This window comes from Cnephaeus nilssonii (genome assembly GCF_951640355.1).
Source record: "Cnephaeus nilssonii genome assembly, chromosome: 1".
Taxonomy (NCBI): Eukaryota; Metazoa; Chordata; class Mammalia; order Chiroptera; family Vespertilionidae; genus Cnephaeus; species Cnephaeus nilssonii.
The window spans coordinates 105,916,377-105,933,532 of NC_137072.1; the positions used below are offsets into that span (position 1 = coordinate 105,916,377).

The 17,156-nt window shown below is 41.4% G+C and overlaps 1 protein-coding gene across 2 annotated transcripts in view; it reads left to right on the forward strand.

The window, feature by feature from the left end:
* ADGRA3 (adhesion G protein-coupled receptor A3) overlaps positions 1-17,156 on the forward strand; it is a 115,740-nt gene that overhangs the window by 28,041 nt on the left and 70,543 nt on the right. The window contains exons 2-3 of one of the 2 annotated variants that reach the window (XM_079775202.1): positions 4,613-4,684; positions 11,562-11,633. The exons of the other annotated variant lie outside the window; for it this stretch is intronic. Coding sequence (XP_079631328.1) covers positions 4,613-4,684; positions 11,562-11,633 — 144 coding nt within the window. The remainder of the gene's footprint in view (positions 1-4,612; positions 4,685-11,561; positions 11,634-17,156) is intronic. 2 annotated transcript variants of the gene reach the window in all.

The window sequence follows — 17,156 nt, forward strand, 5'->3', positions numbered from 1 at the left end:
CCAGGTATTTGACCTTGACCAGGAATCAAACCCGAGACCCTTAGGTGGTTGGGCCAGCGCTCTAACCATTGAGCACACTAGCCAGAGCTGTTGTTTATCTTTTAACATTGCTTATGGGTTTAAATTTTCAGGAAGTTTATAAAATGTACTACAGCTTAAAGTGTAGTCCTATTTGCTCCTTTCCTTAGGTCTTGAAAACCTCCAGTTATTGCGGCTTCCAAATCTGCCCACTTTCCTTTTTTTTTCTTTCTATTTTCTCTTTCTGAGTCTGCCTTCCTTTCATCAGACCTTCTGGGAGTCTCCTGCCCGCCTCTTCTAAGGACACTTGTCCTTGGATTTCGGTCCCACCCTGATCCAGATGATCTCATCTCGAAACCCTTAATTGCATCACAAATAGCCTTTTTTGCGTTAAGATCACAGTCACAGGACATCTTTTGGAGGATCGCCCATGCCACCCACAGCAGTGACCCTGTTTGATTGTGTTTCCCTCCCGTGGTTTTCATTAATAACTACATTCCTAACATTTGCTCTGAATATTTAATGCTCTTGAATTATATATTTTCATTTCCTCTCAAAAGGAAAATTACTCCCTACCTTCTGCCGTGCAGGGTGTGGGTGTCATTAACAGCATTCCATTCCAGGACCTGCAATAGCAAGCAACTGAGAGCATGTAATACTTAATTTTTCTTTCTTTCTGTTCCATAAGCTTTGATTAACAAAAACAAAACAAAACAATAAAACAAAACAAAACAAAAAAAAACAAAACAAAACAAAACCACAAACATGTTTATATCGTTTCACTCCTTCTTTCATTTTCAGCATAAATGACATACTGACCCGCTTGGGATTGTGAGTGACAGCCGTGGACATGGAGCTTGTATTACAGTGCTAAAATTCAAGAGGCCCTGAGCCCGGCACAGCGCCCCTAAGCATTGTCTATGCATCACGTGGGGTTATCACCATTCGTATAGAACAGAAGTGGGTATATCTACACTTTATAACTTTAGTCAAGTTTTATATTTTTCACTTAGGTACCTCCTAGGAAGTTTGAAATTTCCAAGATGTCAGCAAAAATATTGATCATGAATGGGTGTTAGGTTTATAATGATACATGACATTATGCGTTTTCTAGTTCCGCAGTCCCCCGTTTCAGAATGGAGTATAAAAACTGTCTGCGGGGTAGATTTATTCCTACGGATCCCGTTTTCTTGCACAGAATCCTTAAACACGGCAAGTAATGCGGAGACTGAATATATTAACATGAGGTTGTAAATATATTTTTAAGGTTACAGTTATAACTTTTTAAGTGTGATGAAATGTCTTTTTACTCTCCTCAATAAAATCTGTCATTTATTGGACCACAGCCTTTATGACCGAGCAAATGACGGTCCTTTGGCTGAATGAAATAATGCTGAGCGCAGTGCGCACGGTATCATGGTCACTGCCCTGACAGTGTTTCCCAGGCCACTTCCATATTTGGGTTTCATTCTTCACTCAGCAACAGGGCTCTCATGTCACGGAGCTTAGGAAGTAGACTGTGCAGTTGTCCTTCTCTTTGGTTTATTGGTTATAAATTCTTGGTCACTGTGAAGTTCAACAGCTTCGCTTATTAATACACGAATAATTATAGAAAATTAAAGAAGCTAGAAGAGAGCGTTGACGATCATTCTGGTCTAATGTTTTCCGTCTTTCAAATGATGACATTGAATTCTCCCTGGAGAAGTGACTGTCACAGACTAAATCATTCATTACTGGTGGGGTCTCGGCTCAGGCCCTGGACGCTGGCTGTTGTCCCCACTGTTGTCTGCCCTGCTGTTAGTGTCTAGTAAGTGACATAAACATTTTTGGAGTATAAATAAATGTGAGTCTTTAATCTCAAAGCATCAATAAAATGTTCTTTATGTTATTTTATTGCTCAGATATAATTGTATTCAAAAATAACTCAGTTTTGAGCTGTGCTTAGTAGTTATTGAGAAAATATTTTAAAAATCAGAATCATAGTCTAGATATTTTAAAAAATACTGCAAGATTATAAAGAATAAAAGAGATGCCGAAACCGGTTGGCTCAGTGGATAGAGCGTCGGCCTGCGGACTCGAGGGTCCCGGGTTCGATTCCGGTCAAGGGCATGTACCTTGGTTGCGGGCACATCCCCAGTGGGGGGTGTGCAGGAGGCAGCTGACGGATGTTTCTCTCTCATCGATGTTTCTGACTCTCTGTCCCTCTCTCTTCCTCTCTGTAAAAAATCAATAAAATATATTTTAAAAAAAAGAAGAAAAGAGAAACTAATAGAAGTCTCATCATTTTGATGTATTTCTTCCAAGTATTTTTTTGGGGGGGTGTCTCTGCCTGGATTTTCTTCAATCAATGGTATAGGTTTTGTTGTTATAACTGATTGTAAGCAATTTCCTTTTCATCAAGTTTCTTTAAAAGAATCATTTTTAATGGCGTGTCACATTTTGTTTGGATATATCACAATGTGTTTATCTCCTCTTACTGACCTCTTTGGGAGTTTCTAACTTTGCTATAAATCGTGCTGAAATAGGTCACTGAAATAGGTATACTACTTGTCAGACTGGGTGACTTGTTAGCTTAGGGCTGATGCCTGGACAGCAGGATGGAGGCTCCTGGGTGTGCACCCGCAGGCTGTTCAGTGAAGCTTTGCTTCAGGGATTTTGGTGGCCACGTGTCCCTCTGAGTTTGCTTTGCCCTTGCCAACTACCTCACTTTCAAAAACCTTTGCAATTTTGATTAGAGAACATTGTATTGTGTTTTAATTGGAACACTTGATGACCATGTGTTCTTGGTCCCCTGGTTGTTGCATTAGTAACAGCTTTGGGAAGAGGCCAAACACTACACAGTAATAGACTTTGATTGCAAGAAACATTAAAATGGGAGGGTATGAGTCTTGGAACCAAGGAAACGAATCTGACTGCTAAGGAATGCTCATTGGGTATGTCATGCATTCACTAGTTTCCTTCCAGAGTTTACGTGGCAGGTATTATCCTTCCTGTTTTATGAATGGGAGAACTCTGTTACAGAGAGCTGGAGTGACTTGCCCAAAATCAGTGTCACTTGAGAAGGATTGGAGAGCTGGGTTCCAAACACAGGTGTACTTGACCCAAGAAGCTCCTAATGATCATCCCACGTAGCAGGCTCTGAAATGTGAATCTGCATGAGTAGGAATTTTTAAAAAACAACACATTTATATCTAAAGAAAATTAGATGTCAAATGGGTGTTTTTGTTTTAATACATTTTTAGAATAATGAAAGTAGAGGATGCCCTGACTGGTTTGGCTCAGTGGATAGAGCGTCAGCCTGCGGACTGAAAGGTCCCAGGTTCGATTCTGGTCAAGGGCATGTACCTTGGTTGCGGGCACATCCCCAGTCGAAGGTGTGCAGGAGGCAGCTGATGGATGTTTCTCTCTCATCAATGTTTCTGACTCTCTATCCCTCTCCCTTCCTCTCTGTAAAAAATCAATTAAAAATACATTAAAAAAAAAAAGTAGAGGATGTGAAAATGTACCTGAAATGTTAGGGCGCAGGCATTGTGCTACATGTGTATATGTAAGTAGACTTGTGTGTTGTCCTGTCTGGGAGGGAGGGGTCACCACTCCACCTTGGACCCACTATGAAGGGTGCCCCGGAAGTTGTGCAACCCTGAGTGTGATGGAGAATTTTCTGCCTGAGATACCAGTAGTGCCTCTCTTGACCCGTGTGGAGTAAGTAGTTGGAGAACATGGGGTTTGGAGCAGAAATGTCCTGGGTTAGCCATTGGGCTCTGTCATTTGCTAGTGTAATCTTCCATTAACATAACTTTTCTAAGCCTTGGTTTTCTTATCTGGATATTCTCACTTCCCCAAATCGGGTAGCTTGAGCATTTCGCCTTATCAATAGAAACTTACTGTTATTCAAGTTGCCAAAGGAGCATGGTTACAGAGCTCAGAGAGGAAGCTAGATCCTGCATACACAGGCTCTTAGGCAAGCCCTACCATGGGGGTGGCTGCATGGTGACTTCTGGTAAATTTTGTTTTCAGTTTATTTTTTTAAGAACATTGTCTTTGTACACGTGGTATTCTTTTGTGATTCAGCTCCTATCTCTGTATGTGAGTGTGTGTGGCAAGTATCTTTTCACATGTAGACACGTAGATTTGTATCTGTCAGATTAAAAATAATATTGCAAAGATATCTAGGGGGTATTTTATTTCTTTGTAAGGCCATTATTTCATAGAGTGCTTACATAATTTTCTATTAAGTTTCCAATTTTTAAATAAGTACTCAACTTAGTAAGTTGAATAATTATATAAATGTATGTGGCATTCTTTATTCTTATATTGAACTGAGAGCTATTTTATGATGACTTCTCTATTTTAAATTTTTGGTTCAATGTGACAGGATCAATTTAAGAAGTGACAGATGTGTAAGCTCTTTTAAGTAGTTTTTCAAAGAGAGACAAACTTTTTTTTGGTAAGGCATCTCAAAATTTGGGGAAGGAGGGTGATAAAGGACTTCTTAGAATTTCTCATAGATTTAAATACAATGAGCTAAATTATTTTGATATTGATGGTGCATATATATTAGGCAACTTACATTTTATTTTTCTGTCATTTTTAGGATTCTGAGTAACAATAAAATATCTGAGCTGAAGAATGGTTCATTTTCTGGGCTAAGTCTCCTTGAAAGATTGTGAGTATTCTTTTTAGTTTCTTAAACATTTTTTTTATTGATTGATTTTAGAGAGAGAGAAGAAGGGGGAGAGAGAGAAAAAAAAACATCCATTTGTTCTTCCACTTACTATTCATTCATTGGTTGATTCTTGTATGTGCTGATTGGGGATCAAACCCTAAACCGTTGCGTATCAAGATAATGCTCTAAGCAGCTGAGCTACGGGGAACAGGGCAATGGGTATACTTTTGTTATCATCTGTTATTGTCGTTTTACTTAAAATATTTCTTATTGTTAATCTAGTTCTACAATCCCAACTTTTCAAAATAAAAATTTAGTTTTACCAATGCTTTATTAGGAGAAATTTTAAGAATTGAATTTTAAAAACAGCTAGTCATGATTTCACTTATATATGGAATTAGACAAACACAACAGATTAACAACCTAAATAAACAGCAACAAACTCAGAGATACAGAGAACAAGTTGATGGTTGTTAGATTAGAGGGGGGTTGAGGGGATGAGTGAGGAGGTTGAAAGAGATTAAGAAGTACAAATGGTCAGTTGTAAAAACAGTCATGGGGATGTAAAGTATAGCATAGGAAATATAGTCAGTATTATTGTCATAACTATGTATGGTGTAAGATGGGGACCAGATTTATTGGGGTGGTAACTTTGTAAGGTATATAAATGTAACTTTGTAAGGTATATTGATTAGTTGTACACCTGTAACTAACATAATGTGAACTGTAATTGAAAAATAAATTTTAGATAACAAACAACTAGTTATACCAGTGGTCGGGAAACTCATTAGTCAACAGAGCCAAATATCAACAGTACAACGATTGAAATTTCTTTTGAGAGCCACATTTTTTAAACTTAAACTTCTTCTAACGCCACTTCTTCAAAATAGACTTGCCCAGGCCGTGGTATTTTGTGGAAGAGCCACACTCAAGGGGCCAAAGAGCCGCATGTGGCTCGCGAGCCGCGGTTTGCCGACCACTGAGTTAGACCAGAGGCCAGTGAACTTTCTGTAAAGGACTAGATAGGGAATATTTTAGGCTTTGTGGGCCATATGATCTTTGTCACAGTGGCTCGATTCCGCCATTGCAGTGAGAGAGCAGCAGTAGACAACAAATAACTGAATCAATGTGGAGGTGACTCTATTTACAAAACAGGCCATGGACCATAGGTTGCGGGCCACTGGCTTTTAAAGTGTAGATGCTGTTTTGAAGTTCAGTCACGACAGGAATGCCTCATAAAAGGAACAAGCTGCCAAAGTTGCATGGTTACAAAGCCCAGAAAGGAAGCCCAGAATTTAAACACACACACACACACACACACACACACACACACACACACACGGTGGAAAATGTTTGGATAAACTTTCATGTTTTTACCCAGATATCTCTGAATGCGATCATTGTGTTTGGCTTAGCAATTAGGTCTAGTTTTGCTTATGATCAGATGTGTGACAGGTAGCGCTCATTATTTAGCCTTGGTGAGTTTCACACAATGGATGTTTAATTTGCTTGCTTTCCAAATGCTGTTCTAGGATCGTGTTTCAAATTCCCATGTCACCCACACACTTAGGATAACCATTCAGAGTGCTTCAGGGAGCCGCACAGGTTGGAACGTCTTTGCTGCTGAAAATCAAGCTTTCCTCATTTTCTTAGCTCTCTCTGTGCTGCTTCACTTTTCTCTACTTCAAGGTGACCTTTCCTTGACCATTTCACCTACTGGCTTCTCCCACAACGGAAACTCCCACAGGCCTTTATTGCTTCCATCACTGAGATCTTATTTAAGCATCGGCCCTCTATAGTGTTTCACCCTGTCTCCAAATACAGCCACATTTTAAGGGATTAGGGGTTCGAACTTCCACATAGGAATTGGGGTGGCGGCCACAATTCAGCTTTAAAGTTCAGATTGGGTTGTTTAAGGGTGAACTGTATATTGTTACTAAAAGAATTCTCTAAAATGTATACTTCTTATACACTTTTTCCCCTCCCTTTTTTGGTAAATATTTTTTTTTTTAGATTTTTAAGACTGTTTATAATTGAGAACTCTGATTTATCCATTCATCCCTTCCTCCTCCCGTCCATCTTCCCTCTTCATTTTATAATATTACTAGAGGCCCAGTGCACGGATCCGTGCACCAGTGGGGTCCCTAGGCCTGGCCTGTGGGGATCAGTGGACCTCCATGCCGCCGCAGCCCGGCCTTACCCGCCAGCTCATCGGGCTCCAGCCCCCTGTCCACATTGATCCCACACAGCACAAAGTATTGCACGAAGTGGCAGGCGGTCTGGGAGGACCCCGAGCCTGGGCACCACGCTCACCAGCCATCAGCCCGGCTTCTGCCACCTCTCTGTCAGCTGAGCGGTGTTCCTGCTGTGGGAGTGTACTGACCACCAGGGGGCAGCTCCTGCATTGAGCGTCTGCTCCCTGGTGGTCAGTGTGCATCATAGCTACTGGCCGGTCATCTGCTCGTCCGGTCGTTCGGTTGCTTAGGCTTTTATATGTATAGATCATTTTTGTGTTGTGTTATACATGGGTCAGAATTTAGTGACACTCTCCTATACTCTAATTACTGACACTAGAATGGAATTGCATATTGGTCAATGTGTCTGACTCTTTAATGTACATATTCATCTCCTCCTCCCCACCCCTCAAGTGATGGGTCTAGGCCACCAAAGCATCTTTCTAGTGATTGACAGAGCCAGTCTTAGCCAATAAAAGATGAGGGATGGTTAGCTTTGAGGTTTCAGAGAAAGATTTCCCAGTTCCTAAGAAAAGAAGAAAATCTCCATTCCTTTTCATGACTATTTTCTTGGAAGTGATTTTTGGACCTGAGATATGATTTCATGATCGATGTTTAGCCTGGAGGTAAACTTGACTTTCTGAGCATGGGGATCTGAGAGATAGATGGCACCAGCTAAGGGTGCCTTACTTCTTGGTTTCCTGTAACACTAGGGAATTATTATTGTTTATTGTGGAAGCTGTTTCAAGTAGAGGTTTCTGATAATTGTACTTAAAATGTGTTTTTTTCTTATATACTACTTTGTAGTCTTGCCTAAAAGAGCTAGCTCTTTTCCTAACAACTATTTAAATACTTCTATAATTTTATTTAAGCAACTTTTGTGCACCTTTTTGCATTTCTGTTTTAATGACCCAACCCATTCAGATTCAGCTGCACATCTTAACATTAGACTTGTGTTCATGAGGGAAGCTGTGGGTTGGAGAAGGGAATGGTAAATGAGAGACTCTGACTACAAATATCCTTTGGCAATGCCTGATTAATATGGCTATCATTAAATGCTATATAACATGTCAAGCATTTCTTTATTATTAAATAAAAAGTGTATCTTTAAATCATATTACACTACTTAGTTATTCATGATAGGTATTTTCTAGAAACACATGCAGTACATCATGGACAACAAATTTATGTAGTACTTTAGCTAAGTCATTCCCTGTTGTAGATGCTTTTTAAAATCAGAGAAGTGAAGTGTGTTTTTTAAAAAAATGGAACGGACATTATATTTTCATTTGCTGAAATTTTTAACTTATGCAATATAAATCAAACACATTCTGATTGAATTTTCTCCAGAAATCTTCTTTGAGGTACAGGGTTGGGATCGGGTATGGAGGGGGGGTGGGGGGGTAGAAACTCGTACATTGGGCCTGATGATGAATTTGTACTTCCTGGGACTAAAAAGTGGGAGACAGAAACTAATTTTTATTACGAAAATTTTCAAACATACAGAAAAATTAAAAGAATAATATAGTAATCTCCCATATCACCAGTTTACTTACCCAGATTAAATAATCATTAACAATCTGCGGTATTATTTTTCTTTGCATTGGAATTTGCTTACATTCACACATTTGCTAAATTATTTGGTCAGGTGCAGGCATCACTACCTTCCACCTTTATGGAGGTATAAGTGCGCGAAGTGGACTTATGTTATGAATTACATTCGGTAGTCTCTACATTGTCTGGCTTGATGAATATTCTAATGATTTAGTGGCTAACCATAATTTATTGAAAATATTTTTATAGTGAAATTTAGGTAAATGTAATTCTGTCTCTGAGCCAGGATTTCATCCATTTATCATCCATCTCAGTCTGTTCTGGCTTCTATAACAACACCAGAAACTGGGTAGCTTATAAAGACAAACGCTTATTTCTCACACTTCTGGAGGCTGGGAAGTCTAGGATCAAGGCACCGGCTGATTGGTGTCCAGTGAGATACCACATCCTACTTGGCCATCTTTTTGCCAAAACCTCACGTGATGGAAGGGAGAGAGGGAGCTGTCTGGGGCCTCCTTTGTAAAGTCATTAATCACGTTCATTAGGTCTCTGTTCTCATGACCTAGTCACCTCCCAAAGGGCCCCCCCCCCTCCTATTTCCATCACCTTGGGAGTTAGGTTTTCAATGTGTGATTTTGGGGGAGGAAGACAAACATTTAGACCATAGCACTGTCCATCCACCCTCTACATAAGGAGTCTCAGTCTCTCTCTCACTGAACAGACAGGTGAGAGAAATATGACTCTTTCTAGAAACATCTAGAAATATGACTAGCATATTTGAAGAGCGAGGGACTGAGTGAGTGTTAAGGGAGGGTGTTGGAGCAGATTAGGAAATGAGAGTTGGAGGAGGAAGATGGGCAAGATCAGGGCCATGGGTAGCCTTAAGTTACCGAGAAGAGTCTGAACTTTCTCCTGAGGGGATGGTGGCGCTTTTGGAGGGTTTAGCTGGCACAGAGACAGGATCAGATTCATGTTTATAAAGATATAAATGGAGCCCGGCCAGTGTTGCTCAGTGGTTGAGCATAGACCCATGAACCAAGAGTTCACTGATTTGATTCCCGGTCAGGGCACATTCCCAGGTTGCAGACTCAATCCCTAGTAGCAGGAGGCAGCTGATTCCCTATCTCTCTCTCATCAATGTTTCTATCTCTCTCTCCCTTCCTCTCTCTCTTTAAAAAACAAAAGATCAATTAACCTTTGCACTCGCTTGCTTTTTTCTCGATTCCTTTATTCTACTCGCGATTTAATTTTTTAAATACCCCAGATTTTACAAAGCGCGGCAGTAGAATAAAAAACGAGTTTCTTTTCATACAAACTTACTTATTTGGATTTTTTTATATTTCAAATTATTGATACATTCAATACAATTCGACATACGAGCTGCTACCGATGCTAACCGTGTCGAGTCACACTCAACATCCGAGTGCAAAAGGTTAAAGAAAAAAGATGTAAATGGAGAACTGATGAGAGAAGCAAGGACACAAGTGGGAACTGTGATATATAACTTGGGCTAGAGTGATGACCATGAGGGTGCTGGACGATAGCACATACTATAGTTTTTCTATCCTATATAATAAAGTGGTAATATGCAAATTGACCCTCACACCCTCGCACAAGATGGCCGCCCCCATGTGGTCAAAGATGGCCGCCACAAGATGGCCGGCAGGGAAGGGTAGTTGTGGGCGATCAGAGCAGCAGCGGAGGGCAGTTGGGGGCAATCAGGCCAGCAGGGGAGCAGTTAGGCATCAATCAGGCTGGCAGGGGAGTGGTTAGGGGGTGATCAAACTGGCAGGCAGAAACGGTTAGGGGCAATCAGGCAGGCACGCAGATGAGTGGTTGGGAGCCAGCAGTCCCGGATTGTGAGAGGGGTCCCAGATTGGAGAGGGTGCAGGCTGGGCTGAGGGACACCCCCTCCTACCCCCCCCCCCATGCATGAATTTTGTGCACTGGGCCTCTAGTTTTTTATAAAATCTTTTAAACATATAAAGAAACTGAAAGAACAGTATCTCTAGTACCATGATTTAATTATGGTCAACTTTTGGAATTCTTACTTTATCTGTCTCCCTCTTGCTCTAGGTATACATTTGCTCAGTTTCTTTAGTAAATCTTCACTGTGTCAGTCAGAAAGATGTGTTTACAGCCTGATGTCTGGCTTGGCCACATATTAACACCAAGACTTTGGCCAGATGTCATCTCGCTGCACATGAATTTCCTTGTCTGAAGCAAGTGTAATACCTTTGGGATTGATTGTAAGATCTTAAAGGGATGATAAGAGACAGATACTAACTCACTGATTTTAGTGATTTGTGTAACTGAGCCCAGAGCGAAAGCTGGACTTCAGGCTTGGATGTATCCAGGGGCTAAGGATTTACTCTCTTTTCTTGTCTGTTGGCTTTATCTCTCAATGATAGCAAGAGGGTCACTGACAGTTTTAGACTTGCATCTTGACCTCTAGTCAAACCAATGGACATGGCTACTCCTTGACCTCTGTCTGTCTCCTCGCCCCAGGTTCTAGGGTTAGTTAGACCAATGTCATGTAATCAAGCCAATGACTAGGGCCAGAGTATTTGAAAAATAAGGACAGGGGTTGATCAGGTGCCACAGGGGTGGTGTTGGGAAATCCAGGCACTGTCTGGAGTGTACCATATGCTATGGGAAAGTAGGGAAAACAAGGGAGAAGGCTGCAAAAAACAAAAACTGCTTAACACAGTGACTTAACATTACATAATTGATAGCCATTATAGCAGTTATCATTGTCAAATTCTGGAAACTTTTATAGTTAAAATATTTTCTAGGACTGTAGTTTAATGATACCTTTGATTTTGAATAACATATGGACACACATATCTTTTTTGACATAAACCTTGATTCTTCTATTGACCAACACAAATGGCTTTAGGGCCAGATTCCTCGAACTTGAGTTCTGGCTCTGGCACTTCTACTGGAGTGATCTTGGCTTAATTTTTTGGGCTTCAGTTTCCTCCCATTATTTTTGGCATTGTTTTCTGCATGGTAGTTAAGTGCAATGTGCCACAATAATTGTTACAGTGTTCATATGTAAATAACTTATTTTATTTTATTTTTAACAGGGACCTCCGAAATAATCTTATTAGTAGTATAGATCCCGGTGCCTTTTGGGGACTGTCATCGCTAAAAAGACTGTAAGTGTTTGATTTGCTTGCTTATGAGTTTGAACTGTTTCTTGTATAAGTAACCGTTCATCGACTTTAAGCTTTCACACGATAAAAGATGGGTTTTTAACAATTTTGATAAGTTTCCCTGGCCAGATCCATGATAGAAAACAGAGAGATTTAATATAAGTAGCTTAGAAGGAATTAGTTTGTGTAGCTATTTGATTTGTTTGCTAGTTGTATCCCTCCTATGTTAATAAAATCATTGCTGTATTGGCTTTGTCTGTTACCATTCATCTGCAGCTAACTTTCAAGCTGTGAGTGCATTCAAATCGCATCTGTTGGAAATGCTCTATCAGTTGAGGTGCCTTTCTATTAATTATTTAAGGTCCTGCCATTTTCATGTATACTTTATGTATTATTATTATTTTTAAAACTTAGGGCCAATTTTTAGTCTAAAGCTGAAAACTCCTCTCCCCATCCTCCCCTTATGCTGTTTCACAATTGTTGAGAAGTAACCCTGCATTCAAGCCAAGTAGAACTGTCTGTCCATCATCCTTTATTCCTTCGAAAGGCATTTATTGTGTGCTGGCTGCTTGCCATACTCTGGCTTCTCTGGGATAGCTCGCAGACTCTTGGGGGGCAAATGGGTGGATAATGAAAATAAACCCTGCAGATGTGCTGTAACAGATAGCACAATAATAATCTGCAGGGAAAGGAGGGACCCCCTGAGGGAATGGCCTGCCACAGGAGCAGCCAACATTTAGCTTTGGGCTTGCTCTTCGTATGGAAGAATACCTGAAGAGTGGGCCTAAGGATGAAACCATGTCTCTTGGGACAGTAGTTTAGCTCTTTGGCCCCAGTCTAAAGTGGAAGGGGGAAAAGAATATTAGGAGGTTAGGCTGGTCAAGGCAAGACTAGGCTTTTGTAGGCTTTGATAATTTCTTGCCATGTGAAAAAAAAAAATACAAATCCATTGTTTAGATGGGGGGGGGGTTAGCATAACTTTATGAATATGAAATTGATATGATCAGATTTGTGTTTTGTGTTTTAGAATATCTTTTTTTTAATTGACTATATTGGGGCATTGGTTTGCAAAACCATACCTTTTTCAAGTGTACAACTCAACAAAACATCATCTACACACTGCATCTTGTGCCCACCGACCCAAGCAAAATCTCTTTCTATCCCCACCCCTGCCTCCACCTTTGCCCACCTCCTTCTACCCTGATGGCAGTAAGGAGAAACCAGTTAAGTGCAGAGAATCAGGGACAAAAGATAAAGTGGAGAGAGGCCAGCTCCATGCTTTCCTTCTTTTTCATAGTCACTCTTTCAGCCCCTGTCTATCTCTGTCTCTCTTTGGTTCTATCATACTTTCTTATTAAGTTTTTTTAAACATTCAAGGAGCCTGAGTATTATTCATGTTTTATTTGTTTTCCATAGTATCTGTATGTTAAAGCCGGCTATGCTTGCTCTTGGTTTAATCATGGCATGATATACTTAAATGTTGACACTGACCTTCCATCCTAATACTTTGGACATCTTGTGGCTCTTATTCTGTCATTCAAAACCTGCTCATTCCTAGTCAGGTCATTTTTAGTCAGATCCAGTTGTAAGAGTTGGCCATGCTAATTTTCCAGGTTATTTTTTTCCCCAGTTACATTTGCAAGTAAAATTATCTTTCACCCAAAATTTATTCTCTCCAGGTCTCCTCTCAGTTCCCCCTCTTGGACAGTATTGGAAGATTAAGAGCAGTAGGAGTTGAAGGATTCTCTTAGTCTTGTGAAATTTAAAATTTCAGGCCGACTCTGTGGAGGGAATTTATTGCCATGGCCTTTGTTGCAGGTGGGGGCAGTCATTCATGGTGTCCGTCTGGCTCTGTGTGCACTGGGGGAAGACACTCGGGGATGTGTGGAGGAGACGGGTTTTCTTCTTCCCCATTTGCGCTGCTCTTCACTGTTTCCCAGTAAAGGCTTCTTAATGAAACAACTCAGAAAAACTGGCCTGTCTGGGGTAGGTCAGTGGGGCATGGAGACCGGAATTCTAGCAAGGGAAGATCGGAGTTGGAGTGTGGGAAGCGCCAGGTAGGCATCAGAGTTGCAGTGGGTCAGTAGCCTTCAGTACCAGCAGTACCAGCAGGCTTAGCAGCATAAAGCGGTAAGGCAGAGACCAGCATCAGTTCAGTTGCACAACAGACTAACAGGGAGCCAGGCTCCAGAGATACAAGGTAGCTGGGGAATCTGCGGTGGGGTGGAATCACACGCACAAACCTACAGCCTAGATATGGACTTGGAGTCTGCTTACCAAGAGGGGAGCCATGGCCAGAGTCTAGCTGCTAAGAGTCTTGGAAGCTGTTAGGATTCAGCCAGACGGACGCAGGCATGGGCAGGCAGCACACCTCCCCAGAAACAGAGTCCTTAGGGAGCGGAGGGCAGCGGCTAAGTGAGCCTGATTTATAACAGCAGCTCACTGTCTCTGTGCTTCTTACTAGGGGCACACTGGCCCCGTGTTTGGATGGGTCATTTCAAACCTATGCCTGTGAACATGAGTCCTAAAGTAGGAACAAGAGTGTAGGTGCTAGACGTACCCTATGGCAGACACTGGGGTCAAGGGGCTATCAGGCTGGCGGGAGGAGGGGGGCAGTTGGGGGTGACCAGGCTGGCAGGGTGGGAGTTAGGGGCAACCAGGCCGGCAGGGAGGGTACTTGGGGTGACCAGGCCATCATGTGGGGCAGTTAGGGGTGATCAGGCAGGCAGGCAGGTGAGCAGTTAGGAGCCAGCAGTCCCAGATTGTGAGAGGGATGTCCTGTGGGATTGGGCCTAAACCGGCAGTCGGACATCCCCTGAGGGGTCCTGGATTGGAGAGGGTGCAGGCTGGGCTGAGGGCCCCCCCACCCAGTGCACGAATTTCGTGCACTGGGCCTCTAGTATAAATATATTTTTATTGATTTCAGAGAGAGAAACATCGATGAGAGAGAATCATTGATCGGCTGCCTCCTGCATGCCCCCCATTGGGGATTGAGCCCAAAACCAGGGGGTGTGCCCTGTCAGGGAATCGAACCGTGACCTCCTGGTTCATAGGTCAGTGATCAACCACTGAGCCACCCAGGCTGGACCATCTTTGTTTTAACTGTCCCTCCCAGTGATTCTGACACTGAAATGTGAAAAATTCTAGAATATTTGAATCATTACCCTCCAACTTTTTTATCCAAGGGGAGGAGTGTTATGTCATACTGCCAGGCAAGATCACTTATTTTTACCTTCCATGATTGACACACTATAGTCACAGCTTTTTTGGAAGGAAGCTTATTTTTTTAAAAGGAAGATTAATCCTAAAAATATCTCCCATGTCGAGATGGAGGTTGAAGGAAACTGGACTGTTAATAAAATGCAGTTTCATTAGGATGTTTTAAGGACACTGCAAAAATATCTCGGGTTCTCCACTGAGTTCTTTATCCTTCAGTAAATAATTTCTCAATTACTGCCATCCAAAATAAATATATAAGTTTCTTGTTCCATAGCATTGAATTTCATGACTAATATCGTGCAGGCATTGCCTTAGCATTTTTCATTGCATTACCCATTAAGTAGTCTCTTGTGTTCTTGCTGAGGAAGGTAATTGCCATTTGTAATGTTCTTCCCATTAGAAAATATATTTTTAATTCCACACAGCTGACTTGTAATTGAATGTACAGTGTACAGCTTGCAAGCTGAGAGAGTCTTAGATGTAAACTCAGTGAAATATAAAGATACTCTGCAGTAGGGACGGTTCATAGTTGCTTATAGATATGTGCACTTTTTTTTAGGGACCTTAAATCATTCATTTCAATTGTGCATCTCCCTCGACAGGCACGTGATCAGTATTTTTGGAGGTGTACCATGCCCTTGCCTTTATCTTGTAGATACTTTGAATCGGGAATATTAAGTGGCTTTCTGCAGAATAAACTACCAGAAGTAGGTAAAACCGAGCCCCATCCAATGTCCCTTTTCGCTTTATCAACAAATTCAAGCCAATTCTCAATCTAAATGAACACCCATTATCAGTACCTAAATACCATTTTAAATAGATATAGCTATAATGAAATTGTTTCCCAAAGAATTGGTGGTAATTGCACCATTTAAAGCTCAGAATTGAGACAAGAGAATGAATAGAGCCCAGAAATGCTTGTTTAAGCAACAACTCACAAGATGATGCCTCATTTTCTTAAACAGGGAAAACCTAGAAATAAAAGGAAAATCAGCTAGAACTTTTTTTTTTAAAGCCCTCCAAGATTAAACATTTAGCTTTAATAGTCTGAGGAGCTGGAGATTAGCAGGCACGGATAAAGATTTGTATTGCTTAAGATTCTTTTATCAAAAGTTGACAATAAGAAAGGGGAGACAGAACTGTGAGACTACAGAACCCCAGGATTACCCAAGTCCCGGAATGTCTAAGTGAAAAACCTAGCTAGTGGGTTTTGGTTCTGTGGCCTTATCATTTCTCATCAGATTGATAACTTTTTCTTCCATTATCAAGTGTACAATTTAAAGTCCAACCATTTTAGTTTAGAAGTGGGAGCACAAGTCGCTTCTCTAAAAGAAGGGTAGCCCAGCTGGCATGGCTCGGTGGTTGAGCATAGACCTATGAACCAGGATATCAGGGTTCGATTCCCAGTCAGGCACATGCCCAGGTTGCAGGCTCAATCCCCAGTAGGGGGCATGCAGGAGGCAGCCAATCAATGATTCTCTCTCATCATTGATGTTTCTATCTCTCCCTCTCCCTTCCTCTCTGAAATCAATAAAAATACATTTTTTTTAAAAAAGAAGGTGTAAATTCTCCACTATAGGGAATAAAATGGGCGTTAAAGAAAATGTGATAAAAATAGTTTTGAAAGTTTGGTTTAGAAAATGTGTTCTCATTCTTTTATCAAAATTTAAAGCAGTGAATTGATCCAAATCTAACAACTGATAAAAGTAAAGATTCATTGTTTTAGGGTTTTCTTGCAATATAATTTACGTCATCTGGTAAAGGATGAAAATCATGCCATCTTTTTTGATGGTTATAGAAATTATCAGTTATGTCCCAATTAAAATTTAATCTCCAGATTAAGATGTAAAGTTGTGTTCATTATCCTTGGTATGAAGAAAAATAGTGAAGAAAGAATAAAATACAGTGGGAAGGCAAAAGTAGGTTTACAGTTGTGAGTACTCAAAACAGATTTTATTCTTATATTATTATTTATTTGTACTAGAGACCGGTGCATGAAAATTCATACACTGGAGGGGAGGTCCGTCAGCCCAGCCTGCCCCCTCTCACAGTCCAGGAGCCCTCAGGGACAGGAGGCGACCCGGCGATCAGGGGAAGGCGACGCCCGTCACACCTCTGCTGCTGCCACTGCCTGCAGTGCAAGCCTCAGCCGGTCCTGGTTACCTGAGCCTCGGGCGGCCCTGGGCGGCTAGGGGGTTGAGGGGACTGGGGGAATCCAGAGGCAGGCGAGTGGAGCCTTGCCATGCGCCTGCCGCTCCGGCAGGGCTGAGGGGACTGGGCACTGCCATCTTGTGACTATGGGTGCCT